The sequence below is a fragment of the Nuphar pumila genome, chromosome 10, assembly GCF_984573655.1.
Source record: "Nuphar pumila chromosome 10, dmNupPumi1.hap1.1, whole genome shotgun sequence".
In the NCBI taxonomy this organism is placed as follows: domain Eukaryota; kingdom Viridiplantae; phylum Streptophyta; class Magnoliopsida; order Nymphaeales; family Nymphaeaceae; genus Nuphar; species Nuphar pumila.
This window is the reverse complement of record NC_143258.1, coordinates 9,608,083-9,626,830: the sequence shown is the minus strand read 5'-3', so window position 1 is coordinate 9,626,830 and position 18,748 is coordinate 9,608,083. Positions and strand designations below refer to the sequence as shown.

The window sequence follows — 18,748 nt, the reverse complement described above, 5'->3', positions numbered from 1 at the left end:
AGAGAGAGAGAGAGAGAGAGAGAGAGAGAGAGAGAGAGAGAAGAGTGCTTGAGAGAGGGTTGGGGTTTATATATGCTCCCAGCCCACCATAAAGGGCTTTGAATAGGTCTAAATGGCTAGCAATAATGGTCAAGGTCAAAGGTCCAAGAGATACACAAGCCCAAGATCTAATGCTCTTAAGGGTCTTGCTCTTGAGGACCTTTATCTTTAAGGGGGGCATACATGGAGAAGGAAAGTTCTTACAACTTTCAATATGAGAATGAACTTGTTGGAATGACAAAGAAAACCATAAACTTAAAAAAAAAAAACATGGAAAACTTAAGAAAAGTTTTGTGCCAAATCTAATAAAACTAACCTTTGGAATCAGAGGCCAGGTTGCACTGGACTTTGCCTGCCATACCTCCGGTCATTGTCCCCCAAGGGAACTGCCATGCTTAGCCTTTACTGGAACGGGATGCCCACATTGGGGCTCAAACATGGGCAAGAAGGATATCTCCCTATCACTGACCTCGAGACTGTGTGGGCAACCCCTCGGCAATTTCCTTTCCTAATTAATACTCAAAGACTACCCAATTATCAAGTTTATTATCAGACTAAGGGGAAAAAGGCTCCAATCCTTAGACCTGAATAAAATGGTACTGAAGGCCTATTATACAAAGACCAGTTAAGAGGCTCTGTCTTTCCATTGGACATGCTCCATACTGAAAGGGATACAGTCAATAAAAACACATACAGATATCTGGAGATCTAACATACAAAGGATACCTAGGAAGTTACAGCTTGACCATGGATAATGATGGACTTAACCTCCATCTTCCACCAGCAACCTTTTTCATCAAGCCTATCCATTCTTTATTAGGGGAACACACCTTAACACTCTGGGACATCAAATCCTGAATTTCCAGGATCTCATTTAACACCTCTGGTTCCGGGAAAAGCAAGTCTGATTGTTTCGGTTTGGCGTAGTGGGGTGGGGGAGTTTTGGTTGCTAGACAGGCAGTCAAGGTTTGATTCCCATGGGCAAGCTAACAACATGTAGCATAGGCTCCAGGGACAGGGGTCCTAGACTCGGAGTTTTGCGCTTCTGGCACAACGATCATAGGTATGAAAGGCTGAGGCAGCGCGACCAGGTCTTCGTGCTGGATGGGGTTTCTTCAGGTTATATAAAAAAAAAAAGTCTGATTGTTTCCTAATTCCTCCAGCTCTGAGGAAAAAACCACTGTTATCTCTGAAAGCATACCCTATCAGCCAATCATTCTGGCGAATAACAGAAACTAACTGAATGTCATGGTGAGCTTCATCAGTACTCTTCCATGGCAAGGTAATAATACCGAGCTTACACTAACAATTTATTGGCCTTCTATCATCTTCCCCCCACTCTAGCTTGAAAAATTTATCTTTACAAACCCTCCAGATTTCATACTTGATTTTAGAAACAGCCAGATCACCACTCTAGCTTGAAAAATTTATCTTTACAAACCCTCCAGATTTCATACTTGATTTTAGAAACAGCCAGATCACCACTCTAGCATGAAAAATTTATCTTTACAAACCCTCCAGATTTCATACTTGATTTTAGAAACAGCCAGATCATCATTATCATGAGCAATCCTATTTCTCCAATTCAGCCCAATCTTTCCAAAGAACTATATGAAAAGACTACTGTCAGCATTTGAGGAGCCATTGTTGTTTAAACCTTATTCTGAACCATCTCTGCAATTCTGAAATTAAATTTTGATTCGAACTATAGGCCTTGTCAAAGTGAACTGGCAGCAAATGTCCTTAACCACACCATGGGGGTGAGGAGGGGGCTCCACTAGTCTGGTAGGAGCAGCTAGTGCACGTCACCTTGTGTTAGGACGTTGCAGGTTCAAAACCCAATGGTATAGTTGTACAACTGGCAGGGGTCTGCCTAACCCCAGCTTGCCTTTCAAAAAAAAAAAATCCTTAACCACAGGGCACTCAACAAAAAGGTGAACATGACTTTTCAATTTACCTTTACACAGAAAACAACAATTAGCCACTGGAAGCCCGATTCTTTGAATTCTATCAAAGGTGAGAAGTCTAGACACACATCGTAGATAGAGGGTTCAAGCAGCCCTAGGAAGATGGTGACGAATCCAAACGTAAGTTCGCACTCCTCTACTTGAAACCGAAGCCCTAATAGCTCCCAAATCATTTTTTTTCATCATCAGCAAGATGATTGCGTCCCGCGTTTGATACGCAAGGGGTGGGAACAAAACAAACCCTACTGGGGCTGTTTTCTCCTTTTTTTTTGGGGGGGGGGGGGATGCCAGAGTCAGACCCACCGAGGTTCCCACCTTGGTGTGGATGCACTCACCCAAAGAGGCAAGTATGGCGATTTGCTTTCCGCAGCGTCTGCAGCAGGCAAACGCACAGCACCCTAAAGGTGCGTTTGTAGGTCATGAAAGACAGCTCTGCCACACTGCCGGCTGCAGAGCTCTCTTCTGTGGAACACAAATCCAACCCTATCGAGGTCATCTTTTTGCATGGAAAGAGGAAGGTGTGTGTTGGTATTGCCACAGGGGGGCATGCAGAAATGTACGGGATTGCATGTGTTTTTGAGGGTTTCTAAAGCATGCAAATGCACTGGCTTGGCAATTCACAATAAGATTACTGCTGAACCATGTCCTCTAATGCAGTTATCCCGTCCTGTTCTTTTATTCTCTTAACCTTCTCAGAGCAAAGCTTTTGCTTTGTTGATGGTTTGGTATATGGTTATTATTAGAGGCACACGTGAGGCGCTCGCAGAATTATTATAACTCAGAGAGAAGATGAAAGGCTTTCCGTTTCTACATTTATTAACCTTACATAAAGAAAAATAATTCGTATTCCATCTTCTGTGAAGTCCATTCTGTTCGACCTTTGCTATATTTCTTGTAAAATTCGAAGAATATTGATGCTGAAACAGCCATTCTCAGACAAAATGTTAATGGATTTTTGGTCTGTTGAGCCATGATCTCACTGGAGGAATCCTCTGAAAGTTGAGATGAATTTTGGGCCTAGAAGCAGAAAAAATGCCATAAAGGTACCAAACAAAATGTTGAGTGCAGATCTCAATGCATCCGGTTCGCTTTGTTGAACCATAAGTTTGGGGCAGTACATGGCTTTCGCTGAAGGAAGCGCCTCTATGACAGCATCTGCTAAATCTGATATGAACTCAGGCTTGCACCCTAGAGCCGGCACTCTACCCCAATTCTCTATGCCAGACTCCAGAGCTAACTCCTTGTACTCCATATCGATCTCTTCAAGAGTTTCAATGTGCTCACTTACAAAGCTGACAATCAGGAGTGTACGTGTTAATAGCATTGAAGGCAGTAAAACATATAATCAATATATCTAGAAGAATAACTGATTCTCTCTTTCAAATTTTCTCACATTGACCCTTGCAGGTAAAAAAAAAGGGACAAAAGTTCAAAGAACCAATAAAAAATTTAAAAACTACATATACAACAGAATACATGCGGGCAAGCAGTGAAAGCCACCAATAACCACCAACCCTGTTAATAGTGTGCGCACACACAAGAGAGAGAGAGAGAGAGAGAGAGAGAGAGAGAGAGAGAGAGAGAGAGAGAGCGGACACTTTCAGTAATCACCAACTAAACACAATCAATTTACTTTGAAAATCCAAAGGATTTAATATTACGTGAACTCAAGGACACAAACAGGAATGCAGATTTGCGAACATCGTATCATCTCTGGGAAAGAAGAAAGATAGAATGGGATAGCCAATGTTAAAATCTCTTCATGGAGAAACTCACTTCCATGGTATATTGTGGAAGCAGGTAAGCCCAAAAGATAGCATAGGCTATTATTCTTTAGAACTACAGAAATAATATGAAAAACGTCATCTAGCAAGATCCTTGAGACCACAGTCAAATCATGATTATTGGAAGAACAAATAATTGGAAAGCAGGTCGGATCTTAATGGAAATACCTCACTGGAACAGCTAAGAGACTCTTCACCCCTTTCTGACCAAGTTCAACAATCACTTTATCTGTATATGGTTTCAACCACTCCACAGGTCCAACTCGACTCTGGAAATATTACAACAATGAGGTGAGCCAGAAACACACACACACACATACACTATATATATATATATATATATATATATATATATATATATATATAAGGGGGACCATGCAACCAAAGGAAGGTGCAATATCTATAATCAATGATGATCGGGCAGCATTCTTTCTCTAATGATAGACTTTTTTATCGATTGGGCTCTACATATTGCATTTTTGTCATTTATTTAATAAGCAACATATTTTAGTTTATGATTTTTTGATATTTAGATTCATTTTTTAAAGCGCTAAAAATCAACGGCTACATTGTATTGTAAAAATGTGAGCCGTCCATTTTTCATGTTTCGAAAAACATGTCTAGATGTAAAATCTTTATGTAAAGCATATTTCTCATTAAATACATTATAAAGAATAAATATGTAAGGTCAGATCAATGAAACACTCAAACACCAGAGGAGAGTTGTCTGATCATCATGGTTACACCTTTGGTTGCACGATCCCCCTGCACATCCTTATATATTTATTATTAAATACATTATAAAGAACAAATATATAAGGTCCGATAGATGAAACGGTCAAACACCAGGGGAGAGATGTCCGATCATCATGGTTACACCTTCCTTTGGTTGCACAGTCCCCCTTCCCATCCTTTAACCCCTTAGTTGGAACTCATAGGGGGAGGTTGTTTTGACCAAATCTGACCACATGGATGTGTTCAGCTTGGTCAAAATAGTAAGAATCGACCCTTTGATCATAGTTTCTCGACGTAAAACTGTCTTTTTGATGTTTGAAAATTTGGTACATTGTAGGCCGTTGAATTTTAACCCTCGTAAAATCTGACATATACGTCAGAAAAACATGATCCAAAGGTCAGTTTCTACTAAACTTAATATGTAGGTCACATCTGAAGGTTCAGATGTGCAAAAAAACTTAAAAAAAAGAAAAGTATTACATTTTTTCACTAGGGGTTCCTTACCCACGACGTAGCAAAACATTACCCCTTTTAAATGGCCAAAATATCATGATATTTGTGTTATAATATTGGCTATTTTATTTTTTGTATATTATTTAATGTTTTTGTTTTTATCCATGTATTTCTATGTTTTCTTAATTTATGTATTTTGGTTGAGATGTTTGCTGATAAAAACATGAGAAGAAAAAAATTTAACACCACAATGTTTTGATGGCCAATATATCAGATCTAAACAAGAATGACTTGCAATTTGACAAGTAGAATGACCTAAATGCAATAACTACCTGATAGGCAAGAGTATGACCACTCTTAATCCCTCTAGATCTAAGCTCATTCATGATCAAATCAACACACTCCTCCATCTGTTCTTTGTAAGGATCTCCAGCTTCTTCAACATAGCTAACAGGAACTCCATGGGCACTGAAAAATATCATGACCTACATTTCAACAGTAACCAAAATAAGTCAGTTTGCATTAGAAGCGCCTGATCTTTTTCATGAACAATAAAGAACTTGCACTTTTTTTTCCTCCCAAAGTCCCAAACCAGACTAGAGATCACAAGTCTAGTCTGTTATACTTTGGTTATAGTAAAAAATAAAAAGCAAACCATACTATTGTATGAAAAGTCATGGATATCTTTGTTCCTATGCAACAAAAGGTACAAGAACAAGAGTCCTTGGTCTACATGGCCATTAGATATTTAGATGCGCTCCAAGAATGAAACTACAGTTATCTACCTAACAAAGAGGGTTCTTATGCACTTAACAGGAAAATGAATTTCATCCAACAATAGAATAATAATCAATTCAGTTACCACTGCAGCAATCCTAAAGGATATCACCATCTTTTCTCAATAAAAGTATGTATGCAGTAAACTTGCATACCTCTTCAGGGTTGGTAAAGGCTTGAAGCTCCTTCTCTATCAAGCTTGCCATTGAATTAACATAGCCTTCACGTTGATACAATGATTCTATAATGGTAACAGGTAAGCTGGCTAGATATTCATCTTCCCTGTAACATCACTCGGAGTTCAATGAATTTGACAAAAAGATCCATGTTATGCTAACAAATGCATGTTGCAAAGGAATGCCAACATAAATTGTAAGACAAAACATATCCTGAAAACAAGAAAATTTAAGAGCACACTCATAACTAATTCTTTCACCTGAAAATATTTTGAATTACACGAATGCTTGAACCAGTTGTAGAGATTGAAAACTGAGGATAAAGGGGTAAAACAACAAGCTTTGTAATTCTGTCCTTCTTAATCTGCCATATTGAAACAAAGCACGTAGTCCCACATATAAATAAGAATTCGAGAAAAATCAAGTATCTAGTTAAAACTATTTTTTTGGCAACTGAACAACATCAAGTAAAACCTTATGCAATCCACCCATGACGCTGATTCATTTCTTAAAGAAATGCTTACCAAAGATTGTTACTATCCCAGTTTAGGCACTGAGATTGTAATCATCACCTAATTGGTGACCAAGCCAACTTGGTCATAATTTTACAGAAACATGTTTTTGACCCAAAAGAGAAAAAACATGTTAGGCATTAGAATTATCTAATCATATTTAGCTGAAGTATAAACAAGAGCTGGCAGCACAGTCAAATGGTTGAGAAGTGGCTTTTATGTCATCCAACCAGGTTGCATCTGCACATCCAAAATCAACAAACGAGCCGGAAGCCACTAGACTGACCTTAGTGATTTAATTGGCATAACTACTAGGACATGACACAATGATGGATGGGTAACCACCAAGCGTCAGCTCACCGCTGTAGAATGTTACCATGCTGTGCAATTGTGCATCCACCTAGATTATGTGTCTCAACTACAAAAGTGGTCAACTGAAATCCTAATGCTAAATCTACACCTTCATGCATATGCATACATACCGAAGCAAGAGACCATAAACACAAAAAAAGGAAAGAAAGGCAAAAGAAAAATCCAGACACCTGGTGAATTGCATCTTCAGTGAATGGATGCCAGTAGCGCATTCCAACATACACCTTTGCATGAATGCTTTTTGCCTCTAGAGCCTTTTTGAGATCATGTGCCTGACAAAAAGATCCTCAACTGATTATTCTTCAGTTGTACACCAAAAGTGTTCAAACACAAACTGTCATCAACACAAAAAACTGAAAACTGGATCTGGAGTAATAAGAAAAGCATGGTGCTTAAGCAATTCTTGAATATAGGCAGCTCTACATGTTTTTAGCATTTTAGCTATTTAATAAAAGATTAAGCATGATAAGAGGCATCTCTCAATATTCATTACCAAATACAATATACGCAATGAACTGACCTGCTCATTGGTTAACTGCCGCAATGGTGATCCACCACCTATGGCGGCATAACCCTCTTTACTCTTTCCTGCCCGAAGTAATGATATTATCTGAGCCAAAGGTCTTTGAAGAAACTGAAAAAGCCGGGGGAGTCTGATTATATCCTGTCATTAAACACCAAGGTGTTAACCAATCAAAGATTTTCATGAAGATTGGAATATTAAGACAACCACAGACACTTGAGAAGAAACCTAAGAACTAACAACTATAACAAACATGCTATATGAAAGAAGGATACCAGAAGACCATATTAGTTAACTTACATGCAATAGAATAAGACACATTCATATTTAACTACACATACCAGTTGTCTGTTTAAGATCCCTAACTATCACAAAAGAATATAATCAACATGGAGTTATATGACAATAACAGACAATCTCCATGCACTGAAGTGACAAAAGAAAATCCAAAGACAACACCACTTTGGAACTGTGAAAAGCACAATATTGAAGCATAGAGTTTATTTCAAACAGAGGTTAAATTAATAAAAAAAAAAATACATACTGGGTCAGCAAACAGATTGAATAGAAATGGTTGAACATCATTAAGTGTTTCTGGTCCCCCAAGATTCAATAGCAAGACTCCAATCTTCTCCTGAGCAGTACGTGAATAAACCTCTGAAGCAGTTCCATCCACAGGGCATACCCCTGCAGAGCAAAATGTTTGGCCAACTAGCTTTCCCTTTTGAACAGGCCTGAAGGAATCTGAACCTCCTAAAAACCCACTTTGATTGCTTGAATCAAATGACAGTCTGCATTCTAATCTCTTAGTGCTACTTGTAACCCCAAATGAACCACTCATTGCAGAACTTCTGCCTGAGAAGCATGAGGTATGAGGATAAATCCTGCATTTTACCCATCAAATACTTCAATTAAATGCATATAGGAGAACAAAAGATGAAGATCTAGGAAGAGTTAAAATATCAGAAACATTTTGTTTAACCAAAAAGAAACTGCAAAAAGAAAATACTATGCATGGATGGAAAAACGATTAAGACGTGGAAACTAGAAGCTCTTCAGAAGGTATCTATCTCCCACTCTATGTCTTAAACCACCCCCGCCCCCCCTCTCTCCTACATGCAATCACATTCAGAGAAGACCCAGTATTGCACACCCGGTAATACCCAAGGTCCACGCAATTCTGATCACGATCCCTAGCTCAGTTCTAATTCTACCACATATCAAAACCTAGTTTGAGAACTATTGCCAGTTTTAGAACATAACCAATTTATGCACGCTCATATTATTGATACATCACACTCTTACACCTAGCACCAAAATCATATTCACACTACACTGTGCAGTTTTAGCCTTTTGGTCCTCTTTCATGTACAATAAAAAGGTTGCCTGAATAAATATGATCACAGAAACAATTTTATGTTCCAAAAAAAACAAAATAGCAATCTAGCTGGATCAAGCTACTAAACAGATCAGATCAAAATTATTGACACCAGACAGTGTGTTGGCAGGCAGTATTGACTTAAGTCTTCAAGTGCTTCACCATAGCACGTGGAACTGTGTAACATGGGTACCTCTACTAGGCTCCCATACCCGCATCTACTGTATCCACATTGGTACAGGTATTGAGTGTTTCTCGATAAGGGTCAACTTATTTTTGGAGCTGAATCAATCCATTTTATGATCTGGTCAACACACAAAATCAAAAGTGAACGTTAACTCTATATCTGTTGATCATTGACTGTTAATCCCATAAGTTTTTACATTTTTAGATTATTAGTTCATGATTGACAGTCTATAACTTCATACATAGAGGATAGCGTGAGATGTAGCATAATTGGGTGGTTTTGATGTGCTTTTATGCTTATATATATATATATATAAGCATAATTTCCATATCGGTCCCCTGCAATCAACCCTCAGTCAATGCCACAGTTTCTATGACAGACATGTACTTGACCACCTGAATCAACTGACTCTGTTAGCCAGTTGCAAGCATTAGTTGAATCAGTTTGGAACAATGAGTATTGATTAGATACAGATCCACCAAAATTGGATTGTTACTCAGACAAGTGCTCAACCAATTAGCGTAGAAATGTGTGGTGCACTAGCTAGATTAAACATCACTGCTCAATTGCAAAAACTACTCGGAAAAAAGACAAGCAACATTCTGAATCAATTTCCCTAAAAACTACCTTTCCGAACTGAAACTGCTTGTAGGAACATGTAGCTTCAAATTGGAAACTCCAGCCGCAAGAGAGCCCATACTGTTGAACCAAGAGTAGAAAAACAAAACCTGCAAGCAATTTGTTGAAGAAAACAATAAAATCACGAAGCTATTGCAAACAGTTTTCAAAACTCACAATTTAAATTCCAACCAATTCCCAGAAAAGTTCGAAAAAATGAACTTACATATAAAAAAAACCCCATTCAATGCAAAAAACTAGCAAAAATAACCAAGATTTGCTCTCTGATCATAAAATATAACGAAGAAACCTTGCGAAACAAAATACTGGGAATCAAAAGGGAAAATAAAAAAGCATAAACCCCAAAGTTTTAACGGAAAATTGAATCATACAGAAAATTGATCGACAAATTCGTCACCAAGAACGGCGATTAACAAACGAAAAGCACAGTTTTGACATCAATTTCGACCAAATATTACCAAAAGTTGAAGGAAAATCGACTATTCTCGATCCAATCAAACCAAATACCTGAAATCAAAACGCAATGAAAAACCTAAAAAATACAACATATTGGAGAGAAATAATCACATATACTCCGATTCAGACCCAACAATTATCAATCAAATCCAGCCACCGAAATTTACAATCTTTCAGCCCTAATTGGATCAATCTTTGAGAGACAGAGAGAGAGAGAGAGAGTACCGTGAGGGATCGGAATGGCCACGTGGATCGAAAACTTACGGCTTCAGAAGACGAGCAAAGGAAGGAAGGAAGCAAAATGGAGTATGAGAACATGGCATGGCTGAAATTTTTATACGCGGACTTCTCGAGGTTTTTTTCCCTTTTTTTTGTTAATTGAACGGGAAAACAGAAAAAGGGCGGAAAGGGAGAAGGTCAGAGTGACAAAAGAGTAAAGTCAAAGGCGTGCGGAGGAAGATTCGACACGTTTCCACGTGTTTAACAGTCAACAATTGCAACCTAATCCCTTGTTTCTCGGAAATCTGGAAAGTAAGAAATTGTCATTATTTCTCAGAAAGATAAAGCCATTTGCTCATTTGGATGCCACGTGTGCAAAAGTACAAGACGAGAACGTGTGCGCTGCGAAAAAACATGAAGACAAAAAGACAATAAAACACAGAAAACTCAAGCTCTTATCTTGGTATTGCCATGTGTATACTATTGCCATTGACTCCGGAGTCATTAGAACGATTATCTTGTACGTTCACCACTACGGGTGGCAACGGGTCAGATTTGGTTCGGACCCAGGTGAAACTAGACTTTGATCATATTTTTATCCGGTTCAGAGTCAGGTCTACCATAAGAAAAACCATACCCAGACCTGATAAAACTACATGAACCATACCTGGTAAAATAATATTTTTTTATCATTTTTACATTAAAAAATTACGGGTCTTAATCTGGACTGGTAAGGGCCGAGGTCTGGTATAAAAGTTTACAAACTATACCCAGATCCATGTATATATTAATCAGACCTTCGAGTCTGGACCCGGGTCTTCTTATTTGTCACCATACCCGAACCCTATAGGGTTTGGTCCGGGTTGGGTCTAAGTAAACCAGACCGGTTGACACCCATATTCACCACTGAGAAACGAGTGAGGAAGCCCGACCTTGTGTGCAAACAGGTTGGGCACAATCAAATATTCGATCCCAATCCAACATGATTTCAAACTGTTTGGATGAGCGGAATTGTGGGGAATTCAATTCAGGAAATGAATTCCTGGAATAGAATCCAGAAAGGTTTTTTTTTTTTATGATGAGGTACCCTCATCGAAGCAAGGAAACCCCTGGGTGAGGCTCCCACGACCACCTTGCCTTACGTGGCCTACCTCTGAAAGGTTCAGACACACCCACGCACCAGTGAGATTTGATCCAGTGCCTTAGTCTCAGCATCCTCACAAGTCACAACCACCCTGCTGGCCACATAGAGTTCAGAAGAGTAGAATTCTTTTGTTTCAATTACTTTATGAAATTGGAACTGGATTCCATTTCATTTGTTTGTATACAATTATGAGTGTGGAATCGGATTCCAGTTTCAGTTTTCATATGTTATATTTGAGTCCAGACCAACTCTGACCAATCGATTACCTTAAACTCTCTCTCTCTCTCGCGCGCCAATGAGTGTGGGACCATTCATGATCCAGGGTGATGCTCGTGGCCTAACTGTATTTGTTTTCTTGTTTATTTCTTCCTTTTCTCCTTGCATCGCTACTTTTCTTTTTTCCTTTTTTGGGCTCCTTGGCATGTCTTGGGCCGTGTTTGGTTACCCGGTAGGTTATAGTTCTCTCTCTCTCTCTCTCTCTCTTACACACACCAAACTTCTTTTTTATTCTGTTTTGGAATTCGTTTCACTTTCTCAGCTGGGGTCCAAGCTCACAGGGTATAGTCAGGTTGGGTCTTAAGTTGGACGTGGAACTGGACCGTGAATTCTTCAATAGAGTTGATTATATTATATGAGTGCAAGTTGATTGGATATAAGCTGGATCATGCCAGATCCAAATCCAACTCTGGATTGTGTGTAGAAGATCCAAATCTAAGTCTGGATTAGAATAAGATCCAATGATGGAGAGTTGAATACGGGTATGAAATATACATGGGAATAATGGATCCAATAAAAAGACAAAATCAAGCGTTTTACATATAAAAATTGTAACATTTACTTCTACTCCTAAGCCCTAAGGGTTATGACCGTTCTTTTGCTCCAAAAGCTTCATCTGTTTGGGAACACCATCTTCTTGAAATGCCAAAACCATCTGAAAAATCAAAGAGAGGTCCCTAACAGCTTACTTAGTTGGATCATGTGTTTCCCATGAAAAAATGATATTTGGAGCCTCAAAAATTTACAAAGATTTTGAACCATTGATTTTTTGAACCTTATAAAAACTCACCCATGTGCCGGAATCAAACGCTTCAAGAGCTGGTCCCTATAAAATCAAGTACATAGATCACATTTGTACAGTCAGAATCTATAAATAAAAAGGAAAAAGACTGAAAAACCTATTTAGCACGACTCATTTAGCACCAAACGTGTGAGCAGTTACCAATCTCTCTCTCTCTCTCTCTCTCTCTCTCTATATATATATATATATATATATATATATATATATATATATATATATATATATATATATATATATATATATATATATATATATATATGAGTAATGTGCTCGTTCTGTCCTGTTTTCTCGTTATGCTCTATTAAGCCCCTTAAAAAATTATAGTTTTTGATATTTTTTCTCACATCTAACACTATAGATGTGATTTATATGTTTTGTTTAGTGGGACCCACCTTTGGAGCACTAGAATCTGATCGTTTTTTCTGGTGATACAAAATCAATGGCTATGAAGGCATCAAAATTTTCTAGCTCATAAAAATACATTTTTTTGTCAAAAAAACATGATCCAAGAGTCTATTTCCACTAAATCCAGCATGATAAATACATCTAACTGTTCAAATCTATCATAAAATACTTCAAACTATGGGGCCTAATGGGGTAGAATGAGAAAAAAAGGGCCTAATATGTTCAGTTATTTCCCTCTTTCTCTTTATATATATATATATAAAGTAAATAGTAGGTGCCTTGCGCTTTTTTGTGCCTATCAAGCTTTAAAAATATTGTTTCTATTTTTTCTAAAGTTTGACCATACAGCTGCGATCTACATGTTTGATTTTGTGGGAATTGATTTTTGGATCATCCAATTTCAACACCAAGTTAGATTTTTATAAGATTAAAACATCAAAGGCCTTTAATTTTACAAAAATAATCAATGCTTAAAAAGTTTTTTTTCTAAAAAACATGATCCAAGTGTGATTTCCTAGTAAATTAGTCATGCAGAGCATATCTGTAGGGTCAGATTTTAAAAAACCAACCTGAAACCCCTATCCAAACTCGGTAGGCACGTTGTAGGTACAAAAAGAATCAGCCACCTACCTTTTTTCATATATATATATATATATATATATATATATATATATATATATATATATATATATATATATATATATATATGCAAATGCCTCAAACCAGATACTTCAGTGCCAACAACATAGAGCTCTCACTACCTTCAGAAGCTCTTGCTATTGATGGCATTGTTGCACCGCAGGAGAAAAGAGCTTTAAGTCGTTTGCTTCAATTCACTTTTCAAGAGTTCAAATATGCTACTGGCAACTTCAGGCTTGATAGCATTCTTGGGGAAGTAAGAGTTGGGTTTGTCTTTAAATGATGGATAGAAGAGAATGGCACATGCCCTGCAAAACAGGGTTAAGGTATGGCAATTGCAAGTTTCTCTCTCTCTCTCTCTCTCTCTCTCTGTGTGTGTGTGTGTGTGCAGAGAATGGCACATGTCCTGTGTCGTTTGCTTTGTTGTTTGTTGCTAGCTGTCTGTAGTTTCTTTTTCTTTAGCTTTTGTTTTTTCTATATTTTAGTTTTGTTTTCTATTTTGTTGGGGTTCAACATTTTGTTGATCTTCATGAGTATTAATGTTGATCCTCTTCATCCTCTTTAGGCTCTCTCTGTGCATGCTTCACATAGGCTTGGGCATTTTTCAAAGTTCTTTACCAAGCAACTTTTTGTTTATTGATTTTGTAGGCATACTACACAGGACTTTGTGTGCCATACCCTTATCTTGGATCTGATGTTGCATCTAGGGATGTCAGTGAACCGGGGACCCCCCTACCACAACCCTTGGACCGAGGATGGAGGCAGGGATGAAGGTTAAAATCAAAACCCGTACCTGGATAGAGGCAGGGATGGACTTACGCTTTACCTCGCCCTGCCCCGTCCCTGATCCCCGTTAGTAAAATAACTAAAATACCTTTAAGGATGATAGTGAACAGGAGAGAAATGTCTCGGGGATGGAAGCAGGGATATAGGTTAAAATCAAAACTTGTGCGGGGATGAAGGCAGGGATGGGGGACAGAATTTTGAGATAGGGCAGGGATGGAGACCTAGTCCTCTGCCTCTACCCCGGTCCACTGCCATCCCTAGTTGCATCTGGCCGTACTCCTCTTCCATATATTTTAGGAACCACATTTAGTCAAACTTTTTTATTCAAGTCACTATGGAACAGAATGTGTGCAAATGTCTGGCAGACAAAATCGTGCATGCAGCAGTATGAAGGTTCTCTTAATGAATATCCAGATTCGTTTCTGGTCCTAGAAATTTATAGGGTATTACATGATAAATTTCAATTGACAGTCCAGTATTTCATGGATTTTTTTGTTTAAAAATGTAAGTCCTTTAAAATTTTGTTGTGGGTTAATAGAGAAATACAATTTTAGCAAAGGGTCTCAGGTCCAATTCCCACCGAGGGCTACCCGGCCTGGCAAGGGAAGGGAGGAGGGGAGCTGTGGGGTTAATGTTACCAACCAAGCCTTTGGTCAAGAGCCTCGCCCAGTTATTATACTTAGGCTTGTTCAAAGGAGTGGACACCTCAATTTTGACCGATTATTATTTCATAGATTTTGTTCAAAAGTTTGTTTCTCAAGACATGGATGTCTTTTATCCAAAGCTATTGGATCTTCTTCAAATACATTTTTGGCTTGTAAAATAATGCTTTCAAGATTTTCATTCAAAAGAAAAGATAAAGAGGACATCATAAGCTTTTCAATGCATAAAAAATCACCTCAAACATCGGAATCAAAAGTTATGGCCAAAATAAAAATTTTAACCTGTTTGGATCTAGTTTTAGATCCAAATTTATTTTAGATTGTTGCCTATTCATTATCGTCTTAGCCCAATTGTGACCCTTACCATTTGGATTTGGATCCTAGTTGTCATTCATAATATGGATCTAAACCCAAATTATCGTTTGAACTTATTGGATCTTGATTGGATCAAGTTTAGTTGGTGCTCTTGCATTTTGGATCCAAACAAGGTTGTCGCCCGAGCAAAGTTGTCATTTGAGCAGTATGGATCTAGATCAGATCCAGTCTGAGTTGGTCCATGTGCAAGCTAGGTTAAAGGAAATGGATCCAATCAGGATCTGAATCCATTTCATTCGGGAGACAACCTAGGTTTAGCCTGTACTTAGTTGGCAACCTAGGTTGTAGCCTAAGCATACTAGGTGGTGCACAGACCAGACTGACTATTTGGGGTCTAGCTCGCACTTGGAAGGTATTTTGGTCCAAAATACTTGTCAAAAACCTTGGAAATTGCTCCCAAACCTTCCTAAATCCCAGAACTTAGCCTCTAAGACTTACCAAATCCGATATTTTAGCTCATAAGATAAACCACTAGCCAATGAAAGTTTGCCACATCATTCTTCTGGCCAATCAAATTTAAGATCCTCTATAGCATTTGGTCTGGATCTTTTAGCCCAAATTCATCTAAACCTAGGTCTAGACCTAGTCCTACACCTATAAATAAAGGCCCAACCCACTTAATCTAGCATTTATGATCTATGTTCCCTCTATACTCAATCTATGATCTTTAGGCCTTCATACCCAGACTCTGCCAGATTGAACTCAACCTAATGCAACCTTACATAGAGCATGGACCCTACACCTAGATCTAGATCCTTGTCTCACCCAGCCTCTCGAAAGCCTCTGCCTAACCGAAGCTCTACTTGTTCATCGTCGCACTCATCATCATCATAGAAAGGGTACCTAAGCCCAAGGTGAGACTCGTACCCATGCATTTATTATGTTTTCTTTGTTATTTTATGTAATCAAAGTGTGAATTTGTCTAATAGGTATCATATTGTTTGTTTTGGATCTTTTTTGAGTCTTGGTGGTATCTCTATACCATCAAGCTCACCTTTTCTTTTCAAGATTTAGATACAAGTTTTGTGGTGTTGCACGCTAAAGCCAAAGTTGAGGGGAGTTGACATTCCTATCGAGGTTGATCCCTTCTCACTAGAAAAGGAAAGACACTTGACTTGCAAAGAGAGGATATCTTCTTCAACTAATTTGGATCCAATTTTAAAACCAAATCTTTGTCAAAATCCCATCAAATCCACATGTTCACAAAATGGAAACCATGATGAGACCCCGTTTCCTCAACTGAGGCACCTTGAGATCCTGGATTTAGTGTGCAAAGGTCGGTTGGGTTATATTTTTCTTGATTTTCTCATCCTTGGATTCAGATCCACCTAGGATCCAAAATTTGGTTTTATTTTGTCTTGACTATGCACACTTGGCACTGCTATGTCTCTGTGCCTAGGAATCTATTTTTCAAATTCTTGGTATCTTCGAAAAGATTATTCATTGTACTTTCTCTATTCTTTTTCATGAAAAGTCATATTCCTACTCTAAGGTGCCCAAAATGGCAAAAAAAACTTAAAAGCACACAAAATATGTGTTGTTTTCCTTGATAGTTGATGTTATTTGGCTCGTATCTTAGCCTCTATTTATCATCTACTTGCATTTTTATACCTCGTTGAAAATATGAGATTTGGCACTTTGTTTTTTTGGATGTTTCTAAAAAAATTGTCATTTTACCTTTGTTTATACACCTGAAGACAGATAAGAAATATGCCTCCTGTTTTTGTTATGACAAGACATTTTGTCTTTCTGACCCTCTACCCCAACGATTCCTATACGAAATTTGGAGATTTTTGTCTCGTTGGAAAGCTAAGATAGAGAGTTTATCATTTTTTGTTATTCTTTTTTATTCTGCATTTAGATAGGCATTTTTCTATCTTTTCTATTGTAGACAACTATTAGGTTCCTTGTATTTTCTAGTTTTAGGCGAGTAAACTGGGGCATATCTATGTCCATGTTTGCCATCTATTGATTAGCCTAGTGTCATTGGAAAGATTAGAGAGTTAGATTTCTATGTTCTTTTGAGTCATTTGTCAGAATTTGTCTCTATTTGATGTGAAATGGCAGCGAACAACTTGTTAGTTTTTGGATTATAGAAAATTTTCTACAACAATCATCTTTTCGAGACTAGAATTTGAGTTTGTTTAAGGTCCAAATTAGAAATTACGACTTTTGCAAGTCAGAATAGAACTTTAGAGTCTTTGAATGTAACTTGTGTCTGAGGCCATTTGCCTCGGCATCATGCTATGCATTGCTCCCCCTCTCCCCACTCTGAGTTCATAATAGATAAAGGAGCAAAGGATTGGTCTTCAATGCCTTTTTTATCATATCGCTGACTGAAATGTTGGCTTATGATACACTACATTGAGACAACCCGTGGATTACCATAGCTGTCCACCCGTGAACTTTGTATCTCTCTTTTTCTTTAGAATCAATTTCTATCACTTGAAAGATGTGGTAGTGGTTGCATGTGTGACCCTTAAACCACTTTTTGTTGTAGTTAAAGCACAAGCATTTTTTATATTCTCCTCACACTATACACGTAAGATGGGTTCTACCTTAGGGGCTGACATCACCCCTTGGATAAACCTGACTTGGTTTGGCTACCCAAGGAACGATCATGAGTATCGATTGACTGATTTAGCCTTCTCATGACTTCGAGTCTCTTTTGCTTCTTGTCATGATGCTTGGCTACCTTATAAGTCTCTTTGGGACTCTGTTATCATGCAAAATTTTACTTTTGCTTTCAAATTGACCTTTTGAAAAGTTTTCTAGAAAACTCATCTCCGTTTTGAAAAATATGGGAAAAGTTGAAAAAATAATATCCGTCTGTCGGTACGAGGTTCAACCATTCCTGACACCTTAACCAGGAGTAATCAAACCAAGGATTTAACAATATGCCTTGCTTTATTCAAATGTCTATGAAATTATTCTAAGTCCTAGAATGCAAAATGAAATCATATATGTGACAAGATTTGGAAAAATTTATTGAAAAACATGATGCATGCCTGAAATTATTTTGAAAAGAAGATATTTTAAGAAATCAAATTTCTGAAAGCAAGAACCAGATGATTGGGCGTGTGGCCCTATGATGCAACCTAAGTCTAAATGATACATGAATGCAGTTTACCAAAATTCTTTTTGAAAGGTTTGAGAAAAGAAATCTTTTATAAATCCCTTCTATTTTTAGAAAATTCTTCTGATGAAAAGGGGTTTTTGTGCCTTATAGAATTTTAATAAGATAAATTTGCCACATATCTATAACTATGGCCACAAATATGTTTTGAATATATCTCATTAAATCCTAGTAGGAGAGTTTTAGAAAATATTTGAAAAGCCTTTGAAAATATGCAATAATTTTGAAAAATTGCCTAAGAGTGTAGGTTATTTGTAACTTAAAAGAAATTAATAAATCTGAATTTCATTCGTATTCTGACTATGG

The 18,748-nt window shown here is 37.7% G+C and overlaps 1 protein-coding gene across 1 annotated transcript; it reads right to left on the bottom strand.

Annotated features, from left to right (window-relative positions):
* Window positions 1-2,774: 2,774 nt before the first annotated feature.
* On the bottom strand, window positions 2,775-10,366 carry LOC149823460 (ferrochelatase-1, chloroplastic/mitochondrial-like). The gene is made up of 10 exons (XM_090018849.1): window positions 10,224-10,366; window positions 9,531-9,631; window positions 7,883-8,222; window positions 7,336-7,479; window positions 6,986-7,087; window positions 6,192-6,295; window positions 5,911-6,037; window positions 5,311-5,463; window positions 3,959-4,059; window positions 2,775-3,298 (listed from the first exon to the last, which is right to left on the bottom strand). Exons 1-10 carry the CDS (start codon window positions 10,314-10,316, stop codon window positions 2,983-2,985), a joined length of 1,581 nt encoding a protein of 526 aa, XP_089874975.1. The 5' UTR covers window positions 10,317-10,366; the 3' UTR covers window positions 2,775-2,982.
* Between the last annotated feature and the right edge of the window lie 8,382 nt (window positions 10,367-18,748).

Bases quoted from the DNA above. Each gene is read 5' to 3' on its own strand.
- LOC149823460 (XM_090018849.1), bottom strand. From the start codon at position 10,316: ATGTTCTCATACTCCATTTTGCTTCCTTCCTTCCTTTGCTCGTCTTCT. The intron at 9,632-10,223 runs GTACTCTCTCTC...AATTGCTTGCAG, and splicing joins GGCCATTCCGATCCCTCACG to GTTTTGTTTTTCTACTCTTG. The intron at 7,480-7,882 runs GTATGTATTTTT...GTTTAATGACAG, and splicing joins TCAATCTGTTTGCTGACCCA to GATATAATCAGACTCCCCCG.